Source organism: Girardinichthys multiradiatus, chromosome 20 (assembly GCF_021462225.1).
Source record: "Girardinichthys multiradiatus isolate DD_20200921_A chromosome 20, DD_fGirMul_XY1, whole genome shotgun sequence".
In the NCBI taxonomy this organism is placed as follows: Eukaryota; Metazoa; Chordata; class Actinopteri; order Cyprinodontiformes; family Goodeidae; genus Girardinichthys; species Girardinichthys multiradiatus.
In genome coordinates, this window is record NC_061812.1 from 24,823,191 (window position 1) to 24,842,554 (window position 19,364).

The window sequence follows — 19,364 nt, forward strand, 5'->3', positions numbered from 1 at the left end:
AATATATGATTACATACAGTGTGATAACCCAGCTCCTAAGCCATGAGAAAAACATTCTTAGGAGACACGATGGGGTGTTTTTCCAGTCAGGCTGATTATTCCTGCTTGTCAGGACCTGCAAGGTGGCAAAAAACAAGGCTGGCTGAACAAGGAAGGGAAATTACAACTGTCATAACCGCAGCATACATAAAAAGCTATGCCAGCTAATAAAGTTAGGATGTTGGCTAGAGTTTGTGGGAAATAGATGGAGGTAAATACAAGCCGATCCTGGGAGAAAACCTTTTTTTAAGGCTGGGGCAGGGGTTAACCTTCTAGCAGTAAAACAACCATAAACATAAAGCCAGAGCTACATTGAAATGGTTTAGACATCTGCATATGTCAGAACTACCTAGTCAAAGTCCAGTCCTAAATCCAATTGAGAGTCTGTAGCAAGATTTAAAACATTTATGTTTGCAGATGCGCTTCATCCAGTCCGATTGAGACTGATAGAAACCAGAGACACCAAAACAATTGAAGCTGTAATTGCAGCAAAAGGGGGTTCTGCATAGTATTGACTTAGAAAAAAGTGTATAAAATTGCATGCCATACATATCAGATTTATATTAGTAAATCATTTCCTTTTAATTGACAATTGTGCACTACTTAGTGGTGCTCTGTTACATGAAATGCAGTGATGTTTTTGGTTAATGTGACTAATCAACAATTTTGCAAGGCACTGTGTGTGTGTAAGTCAATATTAATATCTGAGCAGATTGCTGGTTTTAAAGATAGCTAGTTGTGGATTTTATCTGCTAATGCTAATTGATAACTTCTTGAGATATTTTGCAAACAGACAGACAGACAGACGGACAGAAAACAGACGCCGACAAAAACATGACCTCCTTGGTGGCAGTTGTAAAAGTCTTACAAATCTCAAAACTGTGTTCTAAATAATCTCTGTTCAGTGAAGAATAATCCACTTAAGGTCTGACCGGGTTAAACATGCAAGATTTTGAACCAGACATGGACAAATCCATTAAAAAAAAACACCGAAATGACCCTTTCATTAGCACTAAATTATATACCAACTTCAGAGTCATTAAGGGTGAAATTAAGGATACTTTTTTAAAATCTTATTAAATAAAAAGTGTAGTCATAGCGTCCCCCGAGGGTTGCCGCCCTAGGCAGTAAGCCATATCGCCTACCATGTAGTGCCGCAAATTTTCCTCATTTTAAATATTAAAGGGTGTTTCCAAACTTTTAAGCGTATTTTCCTTTTTTTTCTTTTATAATAAAAACAAATAAAATATTTGGTCTGCAGCGCATCCTCCACATTAGTAACAAGTGCCTAGGAATGCCTTGTTAATGACTGCAACAGCGCCCACAGTGTGATTAGCTGTTAAAGATTCATGGCTGACTGTGCGGCAACAGCAGCAGCAAGTGTTGATGAAGCCCAGCGTGTCTGCGGCACATGCTCAGTTATGTTCACCCAGATTAAAATGTGAACGCTACGCTGTGGCTGCTGAGGTCACTGCACTGAAAAAAATAGAGCGAGTCTCTACACCACACCGCCTCCATTTTGAATAGCCATGTAATAGGGAATTCGCACAGTTGGTGTGTGTATATATGTGTGTCTCGCCCACTGTGCTGCGTAGTGTCAACAAGCCACAACCAACCAAACATCCGTCGACATGGACGACCTGTTCAGTCCGCGCAGGTAACTTCATTAACGTGTCATTCGCTGCTGCGTTTACGGTCAGTGCGTGTTAAATGCGCCTTTCCGTGTCCGGCGGCGCTACTTTGAGGGCCGTTCGTGTTTAGTCGCCGGAGTGTCAGTGGTCACGAAGTTCGTGTGTTGCTAACAAGCTAGACGTTACCTCGTTAGCAGCTAGCAGCTCCCGCTGGGAAAACGCCTCTCTGCTCGCTTTAATGTCACTAACACCTATTTCTCCAGGCATGATTTAAATGATGCTGTTATTCAACCCCTGTTTAAACATTTAGTGGACCAGCTGTTTAATTCACCTTGAGGTTAAGCGCCTATCTGTGCAGCTCGTTGCTAATGTACATTAACGTGTTATGCATGCTAACCTTCACGTTTTTTACTGATTGCACACTTTAGCTGCTGCTTTATTAGTAAACAGAAACACGCAGGCTGCCTTACTGCCTGCCTGTTAAGATCTGCGGAACAGCACACACTGTTCTCGTAATGGTGACCGTAAAAATTAGCAGCTTATGCGTGATTGATTGACAGTGTTTTGCAGCCGCTGTGGAGTCGGATTTCATTCATGTAATAAAGGAAACTGTGGGTTGAGATTGGATCACAGTAGCGGAGGGGCGGGATGATGATCTGTAGCTGAAATCAGTGCAGGGGATGGGAGGGAAGTCCCAGATGATACAGGAGGCATGCTAGATCATACTGCCTGCCTGCATAATGTATAATAATTGGCTGTACTGTAACAGATCAGATAAATATGTCTTCCTGCCCTTGCCTGTACTCTAAAATGCTCTTAAAAATTTTACTTTTTTAATTTATTTCAGGAGCCTGAACAGCACACAAGGTGAAATAAGAGTGGGGCCGAGTCATCAGGTAAATTTGATTTAATTTTAAATGCTTTTTATGAAATAAAAATATTTAAAGCAAGGCTTTGAGGCCTCAGCGTTTGCAGGTGCAAAACTAGGACAAACTAGGCTTTAAAACCAGCGACCTCCTCAGATATTATCACTGCCATTAACCATACCATACCTTGCAAAAAGTCTTCATATCTCCTGATTCTTTTTCACATTTTATAACATTGCATCCACAAACCTCGGCATGTTTTACTGGGATTTTATGGGATAGACCCACATAAAGTAGTGCATAGTTGGTAAGGGGATTTACAATATTTAAAAAAAGAAATGCATTCATATTCAGCCCCCTTTGAGTCCCCCCTTTTTTTTCAGTGCAATTATAGCTACAGGTCTTGTGGTATGTCTCCACCACCTTTGCACATCTAGAGACGCATACACTTGCCCATTGTTCTTTGCCAAATTCTGTCAAATTGTTTGGAGATCATCTGTGAACACCAATTTTCAAGTCTTGACACAACTGGATTTAGGTCCAGACATCAACCTGGCCATTCTGACACATGACAATGTTTTGACATTGTAGCTCTGGCTATATGTTTAGGGTCATTGTAATGTTGGAAGGAGAACCTCTGTCAAGCCTTTTGCAGCCCCTAACAGGTTTTCCTCCAAGATTTCCCAGTATTTGGCTCCATCCATTTCCCCTTACCTGCAGAAGAGAAGCATCTCCACAGCATGATGCCACCACCACCATGTTTCACAGTGTGTTCAGGATGATGTGCAGTGTTAGCTTTACACCACTTGCAGCGATTTGCATGTATGTCAAAACGTTTCTCCCTTTGGTGGTTTACTTTGCACACCCAACTGGGAAGAGACCACAGTGAAAATTCAGAACTCTTTTGTGGGACTATTTATCCCTTCTGGCCTGGGAACACATTGGGATCTGTAATATTGAGTGGGAGAGTGTAGCTGGGGAAAGAGATGTCTGGATTTCCCTCCAGGATCCAAACTTTTTATAAGCGGAAATCAATGAATGGACTTTGGTTAATTGGCAAAATTTAAATTAACCAGGTGTGTTAGTGTATGTTTGATTGTGACAATTTCATTCCAGTTTGGTTTATTGATATGGTGCCAGTTCACCACAAAAGTCCTGTTAGAGGACTATGCAGTAAAGTAAAAAAACAAAAGATCCAAAATTACATGCAGTCTGATGAAGTCCAGTTTACTTCGTATTACCTAATTCATTCCAGTGCTGACCGATTTTATTTTTTATCCAATACGGTCAGACACTAACTCAGAAAACGTTGCTGTAACATCTTTACCAATTTTCAGTTTGTTTATGTAAATGTCAAATAATGCTTGTTTTGCTTTGAAGTGCCTGAGCTCTTTGAGTTCACTCTTTATTTTTCCTGCAGGCCAAGCTCCCAGAGTTGCAGCCACGGCCCGCTCTTGGTGCGCAGACCCAGACAGAGAATGAGGAGCTCATGTGGACACCTGGAGTCAATGACTGTGACCTCCTCATGTACCTCAGAGCAGCCAGGTCAGTCACTCTCTTAGTGCCCCTTCATTGCTTTATGTTCGGTCTAATTTTGGGTAACATAAATCTTTGTTTCCAGAGCACTGTGAACTATGATTAAAGCATATCCTGAACAACAAATTTCAGTCAGTCATTTTCTACCGCTTATTCCATAGTGGGTCGCGGGGAAGCTGGTGCCTATCTCCAGCAGTCTATGGGTGAGAGGCAGGGTACACCCTGGACAGGTCGCCAGTCCATCACAGGGCAACACACAAACAACCATGCAGACACTCATTCATACACCTAAGGGCAATTTAGAGAGACCAATTAACCTAACAGGCATGTCTTTGGACTGTGGGAGGAAGCTGGAGTATCCGGTGAAAACCCACGCACGCACTGGGAGAACTCCATGCAGAAATCCCCCCGGCCGGGAATCGAACCCAGGACCTTCTTGCTGCAAGGCAACAGTGCTACCAACTGTGGCTGCAACGAATTTCAAATAATATTTAACATTTTGACCCCCTTAAATATTTTTTAAAGGAACAATTTGTTAATTTCTTGTTGCTGCTTTTGCTTTATTTGTTTAATTAACAGTTTTGCCAATAAGAAATGCAATTAGTTGTAAATGGAGTGAGAAATTAAGACTATTCTGTGCCATAATCATTTTACAACGGTCTTCAAAGTATTTTTCACCATAGTATCTAAATCCTTCATCATTATTACTTTCTTCTAATGATGTAAATCTGTTTTAATTTATTAGGAGCATGGCAGCGTTTGCAGGGATGTGTGATGGTGGATCCACGGAGGATGGATGTTTGGCAGCTTCCCGTGACGATACCACGCTTAACGCTCTCAACATGGTGCGAAACAAAACTTGAATTGTATAATTTTGACGAAATAATGTAACTCCAGTGCCAACATGTAAAAATATGTGGATATTTTTCCCACCTCAATTTTAGCTTCATGCCAGCCATTATGATGCAGCCAAAGCTCTGCAGCGTCTAGTCAAGAGGCCACTTCCGAAACTGATTGAAAAATGCTGGTCAGAAGATGATGTGGTGAGACAATGTTTTGAAATGGTTCAGTTCTGCAGATTTCTTCCAGAATCTCTTTCTAGCAGTGTCAACAAGCAGTTGGATAAATGTGAAAAATTTTATATGCACTGATTCAGATCATTGTAGCGTTCACTATAGCTGTTAAATCAGGAGCTCTGCTTGAGATGTGCTCAAAAGAACATCTGTCAAAGCTGCAAATCGGCTTGGAAAATCCCTCAAAGTGGCCAATGAAGAACTAAACATCTTTATGAGGATACTTTGTAATTAGAATTTCAGACTTGTTTGGCTACCAGACAACAATTAAATAAATCAGCTTTACTTGACCATTGAACTGTACTAATATTCAGATTATGCCAGAACAGATAATCAGACCAAGACAGAGATATTTGTAATTCATGGACAGAATATGTTATTTTGTCAATGTGTTGAATCAATGGACATAATTCTTATAGTATTTTTATAATTAATTGCTCTGTTTCTGTTACATAAGAATCGGCTCAGTGTCATTTCAGTTCACTTGTGTGATTCATATAGGAAGTAGAAATTGTAGTATAGTGTATATATCATTTACTCATATTTTGTCCCTGTTTGTCTTACAGAAACGCTTCATCAAAGGTCTGAGACAATACGGCAAGAATTTCTTTCGCATCCGGAAAGACTTTCTCCCCAGCAAAAAGACTGTAAGCACGTGGTTTTTTTTTTGTTTTTTTTTTGTGCATATATTGCATGTTTTCCCTTAATTATTGGTGTGGAAACCATGATTACAATGTTTTTAATAAACAAGTGTGTTTTTGTCATTAGGGAGAGCTGATCACATTTTATTACCACTGGAAGAAAACCCCAGAGGCTGCCGGAACCAGAGCTTATCGACAGCAGCGTCGACAACCGTCCTCTCGCAAAACAAAGACTCGGTCTGCGGCCGCTACTGTCAACCCTCCATCTCGCAATTATTCAGGTCAGATTCACTTTTTATTTTACAGTTCTGTGGAGAAGTTTGCATACATTAATCATGTGCATATATTTAGGGCTTTTAAAGACACAAAGTTGTTTGTTTTGAACGGATTATACGACAAGCAATTGCAGTTATTTTTAAAAAACAAATTTATTGTGGATTTTCTCTAATCCACACAATCAAAACAGACACAAAGGCTCACATGTATACATACACCCCCACTAAAATTGACAAAATGTCTTTTAGGACATTTGACCACACTACTGATCAGAAATGACAGAAGTCATTTAAACTAGTTGGTTGACTATCACAGACCTGGTTTATAAGCATATCCCACAGTTCATTTTTCAGTAGCCCCTTTTCCATTGTGGGGACTTTCAGCCCGCCACGCATTTTGACACAATTGTACCTAAATAATTTCAATTTCCTAGGTCCACATTTTGCCATATAAAAGGTCTCGGGGTAGGACTTTCAGATTACCCCTGGATTGTTGAGGGGCGGAGTAATGTGCTGAGCAACAATAATTGGTAAACCTTTTTTTGAAGTGTTCTGACTTCGCTCACCCGCCATTTCTTAGAGCCTGTGCGTTGTTGTTTTCTAAATGTTCTACTGCCACCTATCAGAGCAGTGGAAACAGAAATTTCCAGCCAGAATTATGCCAGGGCCTTGTTAATGTCTCCAAAAAGTGTTAAACCAAATGTCGGAGAGCTTGTATGTCTATATATTTAGTCTTATATGAATAAGTATGAACATTTTTGGAATAGACAAAATTCACTGTAATTTCATACTTGTGAACCAAATTCTAGTTTTTAACACTCATTGATGTTTGTTGTATCACCATTCTACCCTGGATAATTAACAGTTTATGAAAAGCCCCAAATCAGTGATATTCAAGCCTGTAATGAGTGTATGCAACCTTCTCACCAGTTCTTTATGTGATGCTTTGTTTTGAATAAAGATGTACAAGTTTGATCCAAAAATGTGTCTTTTCACACAACTGACCTTTACCCGCTGCAGTTGAAGCCAGTTCTGCCAGCGAGGATGATGTCGACAGTGAAGACAGCGAACAGGAAGCAAAGAGCTGCAGCCACTGTGGAACAACAAGTAGGTTTCTTAGCAAAGAGAAGAGCTTTAAACAGCCTCTGAACCTTGCATCTAAAGCCGTTGTTTATTTGTCAGCTTCAAAAGATTGGCACCAGGTTGGGAGAGACAACTCTCTGCTCTGCACGGCTTGCCGCACGTACGAAAACAAACACGGGTGTCTGCCGCCTGCTCCTAAATCTGCAAACGCTTCCTTTATGTTCAAACCTGTTAAAGTGGAAGAAGAGGTGAACAGCAAGCACGGCATGAGAACTCGGCAGAGCAGAGCGCCTGTAAGCTTTCGTCTTCATGTTACCTCACTATTACAACACAAGACAAGTTAGATTTCATAATATCAAAAAAATCTAAATTTTGGAAAACCAACATTTGACCACAATTGTTGTTTTAAACAATAACTACTGTTGGCTGTGTTTTAAAGCAGTTGGCATCATTAAGAAGTGGCCTCAGAAGGTTCACAGGCTCTCCGAGCACAGAGGATTCACAGTCCAGTAACCAGACTTTCCGAACTGGAGGAATCTGTAATTCCTTAAGATCCTCCGCGGATCATAAAAATGACTCCACAAAGAAATTAAACAAGGTAAGCAGCATGTACTCATAATAAAATAATAAAATAATCCTTATATCACCATTTTAAAATATCAATAAGTTGATTTAACTTTGTTTTATTTTGTAAAACGTTTATCATTGCATTTTTGAAGACAGTTAAAGGTCATTTGAACACTTCACTAATCTGAGAAGGGGTGTTTTATGACAATAGGAACTAGCAGTACCGACTGTTTACAGACTGGTGTAATCATGTTTAATTTTGCTTTTTGTGCAGAAGATAAAAGAGGAGGTAACGGCGCCAAAGACAGCAAAACGTGCGCGGGAAAGTCCAGCTCTAGAGTCCGATGAACCTGAAAAAATGACACCTAAAAGGCTAAAGACCCAGGTAAAAGACATACATTCTGTAGTACACAGAACACACCAGATCTGTGGACGCATGTACTTGTGTGGATTTCCTGCTCAAAAACTTTGTATGTCTAAAACTTAAAAACAAACAAAAAATCCAGATATGTGATAGATACTGTGCATATGCAAAAATCTAAGCACATTTCTTTTATGCGTTTCACAATGAGGAATTGAGCCACATCAGGGGATACCAGACTCTGTCCTTGACACACCTCCTTTTAAATATGGAAATACTTATAAATATGCTACACAACGTGAGATTCTCCTGGCTGCACAATCAAAACTCATGTCTAGTTCAACCAGATAAAGCCATTCAGTTCAACCACTGATAAGAGATTATATTATAAAGACAAGACAATGTCTTCATAGCACCCCTTGATCCATATCAAGTCTGTGACATGCTTATCAGGGGGATTAATATTTGAATGATTAATTGAATTTTCTCACCAAAACGTCCCCCATCCCGCCCCATGCCATCATCAGAATGAATAAATTCTACAAGGCTGGATTCAGGTTCAGGGAATTCAATTTCAGTATTACCCAGGTCCGGATAAGTATGCAGTGTTTTCTCCACCATTATCCAAGGGGGGCTCTCCCGCCCGCCAATGAGACCGCCTACGCCCTCCTTGGAAGATCACGGCATGTAGTACATTATTAAACGTCTGTACATGCTCAGAGTTTCGTGAGGATGACGGCACTTAAGGCTCCCGCAGAGTTGGGCGTACTGTGGGTCTACCCGACTCCCGACTCTGTGGGAGCCTTCACTCTCCTGCCGCAGTAACTCTCCTACTCCGGTATAGATAATAGCCCCAGCGATTCATGCCCTGCCTCTGACACACAGCAAAAATTCCCTTATCACAGAATGAAAGGTTTTGACCTGGCTTTTCTGCCTGAAGGGAAATACTCCCCCGAGCTGTAGAAGACTGATTTTGGTAAGTAAGTTAATACATCCATGATAGTTAGATACAGAAAAAAACATAAAGACAGATAATATATACATATATATTATTTATGTAAAGATACACAGATAAAATACATATATTATTGTTGTTACATTGTTAACTATCTCCCCAGCAAAAAGACTGTACTACTACATACTACTACTATACATATACTATTGATCTACGGTATGTCATCCATCCATCCTCTCTCCTTCATGTCCTTTCTTCTTTCCTTCCAGTCTTTCCCTTGTTGTACCTTACTTCCTTCTTTCTGCCCTTCCATCTTTCCTTTCTTATCTCCTACGTTCCATGCCGGTACCTCAGGCAAACCCTGCCTGTTCGAAGTATAGTTCAAACAGGAACCTAAAGCAGCCTATTTAGACAATCATCATCTTGAGTAAGAGAATCCTCTCGATCTCTAAATACACATTTTCCTTCATTTATGCATTTGCAATGATATATGTAATAATAATAATAATAATGATAATAATGCATAGTTAATAATGAAGCCCCTGTTGTTGAGGGTGGTTTCTGCACCACTTTGCATAAGCTTTAATATAGACTCATGGTATCTCATACGTGTGGCTATAACGATTGTTCTGGTATGTAATTGTATTGTGTACCATTGTTTTTGCAATAATAACAGCTCTCCAGCATTCCCACTAAGTGCTGTCAATTAACTTTGGAAATATGCAGAGTTTTAATGAAGCTTTACACATTTCTAGAGGCAGTTTATATTTGATAAATATGAACTTTTGAATGGAAAAGGGCACTTGCTACAATTTTGTTTGTCTGCACCTGTTGTACACGAGGCCCCAGACCTAATGCCCTCTAGAACTGCTTTTCTCCAACTACCTTTTAACATATTCTTGATGGACTGTTTTGATGAATCAAGATGACCTAGAAGTGTTATTCTTTGAATAAAGTTTTGTCTAAATGCCATCAATTTATATGTTAGTTTTATTTTAAGATTGAGCTAACTTAAATATTAAAAAAACATTGAAATCAATCCATAATTAGTCCTAATTGTTAAATAGTGATTAATATGTTTATGGAGCTTGTCTTTATACTGTAGAAGGATTCAGGCATACGATAGTATTATCTATAAGCAGAGTTTGTTCACATTCTTGGTCCCCTCTTGTCTAAACAAAACTTTTCCCTTTGGCTGCCGAACCCAATTTGGCTTCCCAGGTTTGCTTGTGATTGGTTGATCAGTAGCTTGTGTTTTCCTCTCTGACAGTTCAACATGTTTTCATTTTTTTTTTTTTTTTAGAATCCACGAGGCGGGTCCCGGTCAGAAGGGGAAGCAGAGGAAGAAAGCTCTTCAGAAAGCCGCAGTGCTCAGGATGATGGCAGTGACACCAAAGACATTGATCAAGACAACCGCAGCTCCTCTCCAAGCATTTCCAGTCCTCAACAGGGCAATGAGAGCGACTCAGACTCGTCTGCCCAGCCAAACGGGGTCCGAACAGAGGCTGGTACTCCAGCTGTTGTGCAGGCTGACACATTGGTCCTTCAAGCAGTCTCCTCTCCGGACCTTCCCATCCCCCCTCAACCTTCACAAAGCATTGCCTCAGCTGATCTGGCTCAGAGCCCCCCTCCATCCTCTCCAGACCCCCCACAGTCGACATCTGCTCAGTCACCTTCCACAGCTGGCTCAGGCTGCCGAGCACAGCTGGTCACTGCTTCACGGCCTACACCACTAGCAGCAGTGGGTCAGGACCCTCCTCCTGCTCCTGCATTGCACTTCTCACCTTCTGTCAACTCCACACAGCCCCTGCAGCCAAACGGCTCACCACCTCAGACCCCTCCTCGTTCTGTGCCCTTCTTTAGGGATGCTCAGCTCCTGCACCCACCTCTTACTAGCCCCCAAGTCAAGCCTCCTCCCACAACCCCAATTCCACCATCACACAAACAGCTGCCGCACCCATCTTCGGCACCTTTCCCCCAGACGCCCTCTAATCTCCCACCTCCTCCTGCCCTGAAGCCCCTTAACTCTCTCCCCAACCAGCATCCTCCAGGCGCCCCTCCTCCTCCTCTGCAGCTCATGCCGCATCCTTTGCCCACACATTCAGCTCCATCCCAACTTCCAGTGTCCTCTCAGGTGCAGAACAACCCTGGGAAAAGCATGACCTCTTCCCTCCCGGTAGCTCCAGTTTCGCTCCCTCCCACATCCTCCGCTGCCGGCCCCGTCCCAAACCTGCAGCCATCCTTCCCACCCCTTCCTCCCAGACCATCACTGAACTCTGCTGCAGGAGGAACACAAGTTCAGATTAAAGAAGAGCCGTTGGACGAGGCGGAGGAGCCTGAGAGCCCCCCGTCTCCTCCCCGGAGCCCCTCACCAGAACCTACTGTTGTCAACATGGCTAGCCATGCCAGTCAGTCTGCTAGGTATGTTTAAAGTTGTTCCATGAAGCGAGAAAAATAATGCAGATTTTTATTTGAACTTGTTACATAAAGACCCACTCAAATACGTTAAAAACTTTGGTTATAGCATAAAAAATTTGAAAATCTTCAAGTGGGTTAAATACTTTTGCAGACGTTTTAATGTCAGGTTGATAGTTTTTGCTCATTAAAGCTTATTGTTATGACCTCTTTCAGGTTTATAACACATTTGGATCGTGGCTACAACTCCTGTGCAAGGACAGATCTTTTCTTTACTCCGCTGTCGACTTCCAAGCTGGCCAAGAAAAGGGAGGACGCTGTTGAAAGATTGAGGAGAGAGGCTGAGCTCAGCGCTCGGCAAGAACGTGAACGAGAGAAAGACAGGGAGCGGGATAGAGAGGCAGATAGAAACTCTGTGAGACTCACTTTCGTTTGTTGCTTATAAAAAAATCTTTCTCTTAAAACATCAAAACATTTCTCTGACACCGATTTTTTCTTTCAGAGGGCGTCCAGCTCTTCCCATGACAGTCGCATGAGTGAGGTGCAGATGACCGCTCAAATCCATGGTCGACCCTCCTTTGAACAGCCTCCCACCACTGTAGCAGCCGTGCCCCCTTACATCGGCCCGGACACGCCAGCCATGCGGAGCCTGAATGACTATGCTCGGCCCCACGTCATGTCCCCCTCCAACCGCAACCATCCGTTCTACGTCTCCTTGAGCCCAGGCGACCCCCTGCTGGCCTATTACATGCCTGGCCTGTACAGCACGGATCCCAGCCTCAGAGAGCGGGAGCTGAGGAACTTCAGGGAGCGAGAGCTACGTGAAAGAATGAAGCCTGGCTTCGAGGTCAAACCCCCAGACCTTGAAACCCTACACACATCAGCCACCCACTTGGAGCATTTTGCAAGACATGGGGCTCTGGCTCTTCCCCACATGCCTGGACCTTCCCACCCTTTTGCACCGTTCCATCCAGGGCTGAGCCACCTGGAGCGGGAGAGGTTGGCGCTGGCAGGGCCTCAGATGCGCCCGGAGCTGAGTTATGCCGAGAGGCTCACTGCAGAGCGCCTACACGCTGAGAGGATGGCTTCTGTGGCGACTGATCCGGCTGCCCGGCTGCAGATGCTCAACGTGACTCCTCATCATCACCAGCACTCTCACATTCACTCGCACCTGCATCTCCACCAGCAGGACCCCCTCGGTCAAGGTGAGGTTAAGTGCTTGGCACTTATTTTGTATGAAAGTTTGAAACTTATTTCCTGTCATGTCTGATCCTCATTCAGGTTCAAGTCCTCACCCGCTGGTGGACCAGCTGGCAACAGGACCACGTTTGGCCCGATTCCCCTTCCCTGCTGGCCCAATCCCAAATCCCTTACTCGCGGATCTCCCTCACGATCATGAGATGCTGCGCCATCCACTGTTTGGTTCGTGATCTCAGCTCCTTCTGCAACTTTTGTTGTGCTGGTTTAAGTTGGTTTCTTTTCTTTCTTTTTTTACAGGAGCTGCATATCCACGAGAGCTTCAGGGTCCGATTCCTCACATGTCTGCCTCACATCAGCTCCAGGCCATGCATGCTCAGTCTGCAGAGCTGCAGAGGATGGCAATGGAGCAGCAGTGGCTTCATGGGCATCACCTGCACGGAGGCCCTCTGCCAAGTCAGGAAGATTACTACAGGTGAGCATTCTTAAACAGATTGTATCCTATCAATCTTAAAGTTTAAATAATTTACTGGTACATCTCAATAAATGACAATATTATGTAAAGGTTTCTTTATTTCAGCCGTTTAATTTAAAAAGTGAAACTCATGTTAAATAGAGATTCATTACACACAGAGTTTATTTCTGTATATTTTTATAATTATGACTGTTTCATAGAAAATGTGAATATTACATTGGACTAATAAAACTGGATTTTATTGCAGAAATGTTATAATCTACACAATCATAGTAAAGTCTGCTGACCTAACAGATATCTGGCACACAGTTATTGACACCCTTCATGTGGTGCGGAAGCCACAGAAGATCATTGCTAAAGTGCTGTTTCAAAGCAAAATAATTAACAGTTGAGGGGAAGGAAAAAGTTTCATAAAAAGGGTACACAAGAAACAGAAATGCCAGGCCACTGAAAAGTATTCCCATTTACAGCAAGGAGTCGATCAGCCTGGAGCTCTGCTGAGGTGTTTAAGGAAACACAGGTTGATTTATTGGCAGCCTTCAGCTTATCTGCATTGTTGGGTTTTGTGTCTCTCGTCTTCCTCTTGACAGAGCTCTACTCTCTATGAGGTTTAGGACAGGCCAATTTGCTGGCTAATCAAGCACTGTGATACCTTGGTCATTAAAACAGCTTTTTATACTTTTAGCAGTATGAGTAGGTACCAAGTCCTGCTGGAACATGAAATCAGCATCTCCATAAAGCTTGTCACAGAACGATGCATAGGGTGCTTATGATATTGCCATAGCAATAAATTGGTAATATATTGTACCACCCCAAGACACAGAAACTTTGATTTCTAAATGCAATACAAAATTTACTTTAACATGAAAATATGACTCATCTGATCCTTTTTTATCAACCCAGGTAAGATGGTTCTAATGTTTCTGGTTCAGGAAAAACAAGGAATGTCACAGCTGTAGCCCATGTCCTGGAAACGTTTGTGTGTGGTGCCTCTTGAAGCTCTGACTCCAGCCTCAGTCCACATCTTGTGAATCTTCCCAAATTTTTAAGTGGGCTTTGCTTCATAATCCACTGAACGTTGAGGTTATCCTTGTTGCTTGTGCATCTTTTTCTACCACAATTTCTTCTTCCACTAAACTTCCATTAATATGCTTAGATACAGCTCCGTAAACCTCCAGCATCTTTAGCAATGACCTTTTCTGGTCACCCTCCATGTGGCGGGTTGTCTGCTGAGCAGCATCAAAATAAACAGAGGAACATTTGAAATATACCACTGTGTGTATATATATATATATATATATATATATATATATATATATATATATGAGTTTCACTGAAATAAATTAACCTTACCTTACTTGTTTAACTGTTTACCTTACTCTGGTACACGTGACTTACATGGTAAAGGTAAACAGGACTTCAGGGTATTGTTTAGGGTTTCCTTGGTGATTGAACTACATTGGATTGAAAATGTTTTGTAGATTTTAGGTAAATTGTAGCCGTAATTTGTTTTTATGTTTCGTAGCCGGCTGAAGAAAGAAGGTGACAAGCCATCTTGAGGTGGTGCATGCTCTGAGCCCCTACAGATCATTACTGTGTACTTTTAACACTAAATGTGTTTCTGTGTGCTGTCTTTTGTTTGTTTGTGTTGATACATTTTAGAGGAACAGTTATGGAGCTCAAAGTGTGTTTCGTGTTCTGCGCATCATGAAACCCTGAGATTTTCCTTAAGAATTTTCTCTAGTTTTATTGTCCAAATAATGAACCGTCTGTCCCACCAACTGAGGTGGGACTTAAAGTGACAGGTGTCCTCTACCCAACTATTAAACAGTTTCTTATGCAGTCATATGAGTTTGCTGAAGAACAATGAAAACAGACCGACTTTGATGTTAACTTTAAATATCTCTATCATTTCTAATAGAGTTATTGTACAGAATGTTTTAAATCTTGTGTGTGGATGATAGTTATGACCTAGCATGACTCACCCTTTAGGATTTCCAGTAGTATCAAGATGTATTGTGTTGTTAGGCTTTAAAAAGCAACTTAGGGGACCGGATTTAATCCTAAATAAGATTAAAATGTATCTTTAAATCCTAAATTTTTATATATATCAATATATCTTTTCACAGTATAACCGAAGCTCCTTTTTTGAGACTGTAAATACTACATGTTCACAATAATCTATATGACTGAGTATTATTGATATATCAGTAGATGTAAACACTTGATTCAGCATGAGAACAGTAAAATCCTAAGATAGTGTTAAAAGGTTTGTTAAATGCTTGGACCACAACCTGCCTGTCTGTTTACTGACAGGAGGTTTTATTTGGAGAATCTATTTACATTGTTTTCCTGAAAATGACCCAGTTGGATAGAAGCAAAATCTTAAACATTTGGGTGGAGTTTTTCTAAAAAATACTGCCTAAATTCAGTATTTATGTGATATATATCAATCTGTATCCACACCATATTTATTTCAATAAATATTTCTCCAATGATACCAGATTCTTGTCATTTTTGCCCTTAAGTTTATTATTTGTTGAAAACTCAACAAATATTTTTATGACTTGGTAGATACAACAGTTTATCTCAAAAGGTTTAAAAATGCCAGGAATTATGATGTAACTTAATGAAATTGTAATAAATCCTTGCAAAATATCTACCTTTTATAGTGTCAAATATAATGTACTGGTAAACTGAAAAATAAGTATATTGTAGACAATAGACAGTAGTTGTATGCTTGCAAAACAGTGCACAGCCTTAAACTGCTTCTGATACCTTATGAATAGTTTCAGCATTCACTCACACTTATCAGCATTTCGCATTAACTTGTAAATGTTTTCCCTCTCTACAGAAGTTCTCCAGATCTGATTGTGAGGACATCTCTTGTCCACAGCCTCTTGTTTAAATGACCTCACAAGATTTAACTGTGGACTCAGACTCTGCTATCCCAATTTGCTTCCAGTGAAGCTGTACCTTTTCTTATTTGGACCCACTGTGACGCAAAACAGATCCCTCTACAGCTTTCTACCAGACATGGATGCTTTGGGTTCAATTCGACTAGTATTTAGCTGCTGTTGGACAGAAACCTTCTGTCTTCAAAAAAGGCACTTTTCAGGAAATGGGAAAAAAAAAACATGTATGTCGGATCCGATGCAAACCGAATTAAAACACTGATTGCAAATAAAACCCTGTAATTTTCAAGGTGAAATTATGTAATTGCCTAATTTTCCCCTGATATGGATTCACTTAAGTTCAAGATAACACTACAAAACAATAAAGTAATACAGATGCTTTCTGATTTATGTTTAGACTTTAGACCTTTGCCACAATAATCAGTACTTAAAAAGCAAGTAAATGTGAGCTATTAACGAAACCTTTGAGTAAATATTATAGGTAAATATAGGTAAATATTTGTGTTTCTGGGCTTAAGTGTGTTGACAGAAATATGTGGTGTTCCTGTGCTGATGAACTCAGGAAGAGAAATCGCATGTTTACAGTTTTATTGCAGTAAATCACAGAGCAGCAGGTCTGTTACATGTGGAAAATCACGTGAAGACAAATCTTGTTTGACAAGAAGGTGTTGACAGAACCATTTGATTTTTACATTTATTAAACATCCAGCAACAAAAGATACAACAAGAGCAAATAGAGCAGTCAGTTTAAAAGATGTCTAAATAATAATAACGATCAATAACATAATACCAGGCAGAGTTCTGGCAATTCTAAATATAATAAAACCAGTATTCTAACACTTTGCAAATAATGTGAAAAAATGACCAATAATATAAAAAGTCACTATGTAATTGGCTGCTAAAAGTTTACAGTTACGGTGAAAAAAAACGTACACCCTCTGTCAATTCTAAGATTTCATGGTGTTAACGGGGACACAACGCAGTATTGAAAAATGCTGAAAAGTAAAAAAAAAAAAGGATATTTTGATTTTTCAGATTCTATTCTTTATTCCATTATACGAAAAAGAAAAAATCTGAATTGAAAAATAAATGCATTTCACACAGATTTAGTTTTTGCATCACTGCCAGAGAATCCACACATAAAGATGAATAAAAATGTCAATGTTTGCAAAAGGGCAATTTTACAGCTTTTTCTTTTTAACCTGTAGACCCTTTAGATCAACCTGGGGCTTTGGTTCTGAAACTGGGTCTGGTTCGGATACCAAAAATCATAACAATTTCAAATGGAAAATTTGTAGCAATCACATCTAAATGGGATTAACAATGGTCTTTATTAGGTTCTCATTCTTTAAAACTTAAGATGAGGTTTGCAAAACGGCACACTAAAGATTTCACTTTGTCATTATTTAGAAAAGAAAGATGAAATCAAAATGGAAAAGTTTATGAAGTACACAAAAAACAACAACTTAGATATTAAATAGGGCATACTTTCGTTTTTGCAATGACCGCTGCTGTTCATGAGAAAATATAAATATGTTTCCCCACCAGCTGTGACAGCCCAACAGCAGATCCTCTACAAGTCCTTTGACACTCTACTCTGTTCAACACCAACCTGGGGATCCTGGACCAGGTTTACCAGATTTTAGGGCAGAGGTCTGCATTTGAAAGCAGGAAAAAGAAAATCTTGTTTTAAAAACATTTTTTTTCAGAGTAGTTTCTGAGATCTTTACTGTAGTTACCTCTAGTCTGCGCAAAGATTACAGGCAACACAGAAATCAGCTTTTCCATCTCAAACAGCTGCAGAAAGCTCTTACATCACATTTCCATACATCAAACATGTATCCTCTTTGTACCCCATTTCTCTCTTAGCAACCAGCCTCCTTCATCTTTGAGCCTCTTCTACAGACAACAGGCTGCTGTGTCAGATAATTGTGATTTCAGCTGAAACTTATAAATCATGTTGATGGGAAAGTAGCCTAAAAAAACACTGTGGGATGTGTATAAAATATTAGCTCTGCCTTTCCATTATGGTGTCAGCTCACCCAGAACAGAACAGTAAGCAAGAATTTTAAACTCGATCCAGATTTTTTTACTTTGAGTAAGTTTATTATTAGGGTGTAAGGATACATGTATCGTACTCGTCGTCTTCCGCTTTATCCGGGACCGGGTCACGGGGGCAGCAGACTCAGCAGAGACGCCCAGACGTCCCTCTCCCCAGACACCTCCTCCAGCTCCTCCAGGGGGAGCCCAAGGTGTTCCCAGGCCAGCCGAGAGACATTGTCCTCCAGCGTGTCCTGGGCCGTCCCCTGGGCCTCCTCCCGGTGGGACGTGCCTGGAACACCTCCCGAGGAAGACATCCAGGAGGCATCTGGTTTAGATACCCAAGCCACCTCAACTGGCTCCTCTCGATGTGGAGGAGCAGCAGCTCTACTCCGAGCCCCTCCCGGATGGCCGAGCTCCTCACCCTATCTCTAAGGGAGTGCCCGGCCACCCTACGGAGGAAGCTCATTTCAGCCGCTTGTATCCGGGATCTCGTTCTTTCGGTCATGACCCAAAGTTCATGACCATAGGTGAGGGTAGGAACGTAGACTGACCGGTAAATCAAGAGCTTTGCTTTTTTGGGCTCAGCTCTCTCTTCACCACAACGGACCGGCACAGCGCCCCCATTACTGCGACACTCGCACCGATCCGTCTGTCGATCTCCCGCTCCATTCTTCCATCACTCGTGCACAAGACTCCAAAATACTTGAACTCCTCCACTTGAGGCAGGAACTCCCCTCCAACCTGAAGAGGACAAGCCACCCTTTTCCGGTCGAGTACCATGGCCTCGGACTTGGAGGAGCTGATCTTCATCCCAGCCGCTTCACACTCGGCTGCGAACAGCCCCAGCGCATGCTGTAGGTCTTGGCTAGAGGGGGCCAGCAGGACCACGTCATCTGCAAAAAGAAGAGACGAAATCCACTGGTCCCCAAATCAGACCCCCTCCAGCCCTTGACTGCACCTAGAAATCCTGTCCATAAAAGTTATGAACAGGACAAGTGACAAAGGGCAGCCCTGCTGGAGTCCAACATGCACCGGGAACAGGTCCGACTTAGTGCCGGCAATGCGGACCAAACTCCTGCTCTGCTTCTACAGGGACCGGATGGCCCCTAATAAAGGGCCCCCAATTCCATACTCCTGGAGCACTCCCCACAGGGCAACACGAGGGACACAGTCGAATGCTTTCTCCAGGTCCACAAAACACATGTGGACCGGTTGGGCAAACTCCCATGAACCCTCGAGTAGAGGGTATAGAGCTGGTCCAAGGATAAAGATACATGTATTTGTCCCACAAA

At 41.6% G+C, this 19,364-nt stretch overlaps 1 protein-coding gene across 3 annotated transcripts; it reads left to right on the top strand.

Moving 5' to 3' along the window:
- Nucleotides 1-1,529: 1,529 nt before the first annotated feature.
- On the top strand, nt 1,530-15,614 carry rereb (arginine-glutamic acid dipeptide (RE) repeats b). 3 transcript variants are annotated; one of them, XM_047347906.1, is made up of 17 exons: nt 1,530-1,696; nt 2,518-2,566; nt 3,957-4,081; nt 4,818-4,917; nt 5,017-5,115; nt 5,712-5,792; nt 5,914-6,067; nt 7,082-7,168; nt 7,244-7,437; nt 7,584-7,742; nt 7,989-8,096; nt 10,331-11,448; nt 11,659-11,857; nt 11,945-12,647; nt 12,724-12,864; nt 12,940-13,114; nt 14,640-15,614. In XM_047347906.1, the coding sequence occupies exons 1-17, from the start codon at nt 1,671-1,673 to the stop codon at nt 14,671-14,673; spliced, it is 3,552 nt and encodes a 1,183-aa protein (XP_047203862.1). In that variant the 5' UTR covers nt 1,530-1,670; the 3' UTR covers nt 14,674-15,614. The 3 variants fall into 3 exon arrangements, with proteins under 3 accessions (XP_047203862.1, XP_047203860.1, XP_047203861.1); XM_047347904.1 differs by having other exon boundaries at nt 1,531-1,696; nt 7,986-8,096; XM_047347905.1 differs by having other exon boundaries at nt 1,531-1,696; nt 7,587-7,742; nt 7,986-8,096.
- The last annotated feature ends 3,750 nt before the right edge of the window (nt 15,615-19,364 follow it).